The following is a 1,374-nucleotide window of genomic DNA, read 5'->3' on the forward strand; positions in this document are numbered from 1 at the left end:
GCCGCCACGAGAGGAGGTGGTTGCTACCTGTGCGAGCATCTGGGAGGCGGTGGCAGGGGATGATTGCACAGGAGCGTGGGCCCGGAGGAGAGAGCAAGCTTCTTTCTGCCATTTAGAATCATAGAATAGACTCATAGAATCACTTTGCTTGGAAAAGATCTTTAAGATCGAGTCCAACCTTTAACCTAACCCTGCCATCCCACCACTAAACCCTGTCCCTAAGCACCTCATCTATCCTTCTTTTAAATTTCACAAGAGCTCTCTTAGCTTGTACAGGTAGGAAGGTGTTTGGGGGCTCAGGTCAGGCCTTTACCTGCTCTCTGTCCTCCTCTCCTTCATCCCCCCTCCCCTTCTCTGCCCCCACCTTGCAGCTATCAGGTACTTCATCCCCAGCTTCGGTGGCAAGTCCTACCTGGCCTTCAAGATGATGAAGGCGTACCACACCGTGCGCATCGCCATGGAGTTCAGGACCGTGGAGCTCAGCGGGCTGCTGCTCTACAACGGGCAGAACCACGGCAAGGACTTCATTTCCCTGGCGCTGGTTGGCGGCTTCGTGGAGCTCAGGTGGGTGTCCTCCCCCTCCTCGTGCAGCGTGGAGCAAGCGGAGCAGCCGCTCTTGCCAAAATGGTCCCTGCAGAACACCAGGAGGACGCTGGGCTCGACCTTGCAGGCTAAGAAACAGTAGCACCAAATGGACAAGAAGAGGAGCTTTTTTTTTTCCCCAGTGTAATAGGGATTAGTAATAAGGGGACTCATTCCCCGTGGTGCTTTTCAGCAGAGTTAATTCACTTAGTTCAGTTTGAGTTTTGAAAAGCTAAAAGGTGTGGGAGGTTGATTTTTTGAGCAAGTGAGAGGGTTGGGTTTTTTTTTTTGGCACTGCTTTTGTACTGGAAAAAAAAAATGCAGGCGAGGGGAAAGAATGGGAGAAGGGCCCCAGAAATCTGAGCTGAAATGATTTTCCCAGTTCCAAAAGTCACGGGTGCAGAACGAGGTGAGGTGGCAGGCAGACCTCTGGAGGCTGGAGAGTTTGGACAGGTCCTCAGGCAGGCAGCCCCCATGTCCAGCGGGGATGGCTGGATGCTTCCTGGTCCAGAGCAGGGGAGGGACAGGGGCTCACGAGCGCGCCCAGCTTCTCCCTGGGTGACAGCAGCCCCCGTGCCATGGCGCAGATGTTGCCTCTCCGCAGGGTGGCACAGACAGAGGCCTCCCCCCCTCTTCTGCTCCAGGTTTAACACCGGTTCCGGCACGGGCATCATCACCAGCAAGGTGCGCGTCGAGCCCGGCAAGTGGCACCAGTTAGTGGTGAACCGCAACCGCCGCAGCGGCACGCTGTCGGTCGATGGGGAGCCCCACGTCAGCGGCGAGAGCCCCCCC

The 1,374-nt window shown here is 56.3% G+C and overlaps 1 protein-coding gene across 1 annotated transcript in view; it reads left to right on the forward strand.

Annotated features, from left to right (window-relative positions):
• AGRN (agrin) overlaps positions 1-1,374 on the forward strand; it is a 162,893-nt gene that overhangs the window by 123,794 nt on the left and 37,725 nt on the right. Inside the window, exon 24 of the mRNA XM_009646786.2 lies at positions 372-564. Coding sequence (XP_009645081.1) covers positions 372-564 — 193 coding nt within the window. The remainder of the gene's footprint in view (positions 1-371; positions 565-1,374) is intronic.

The sequence above is a fragment of the Egretta garzetta genome, unplaced genomic scaffold, assembly GCF_000687185.1.
Source record: "Egretta garzetta isolate BGI_Z169 unplaced genomic scaffold, ASM68718v1 scaffold29, whole genome shotgun sequence".
NCBI classification, from domain to species: Eukaryota; Metazoa; Chordata; class Aves; order Pelecaniformes; family Ardeidae; genus Egretta; species Egretta garzetta.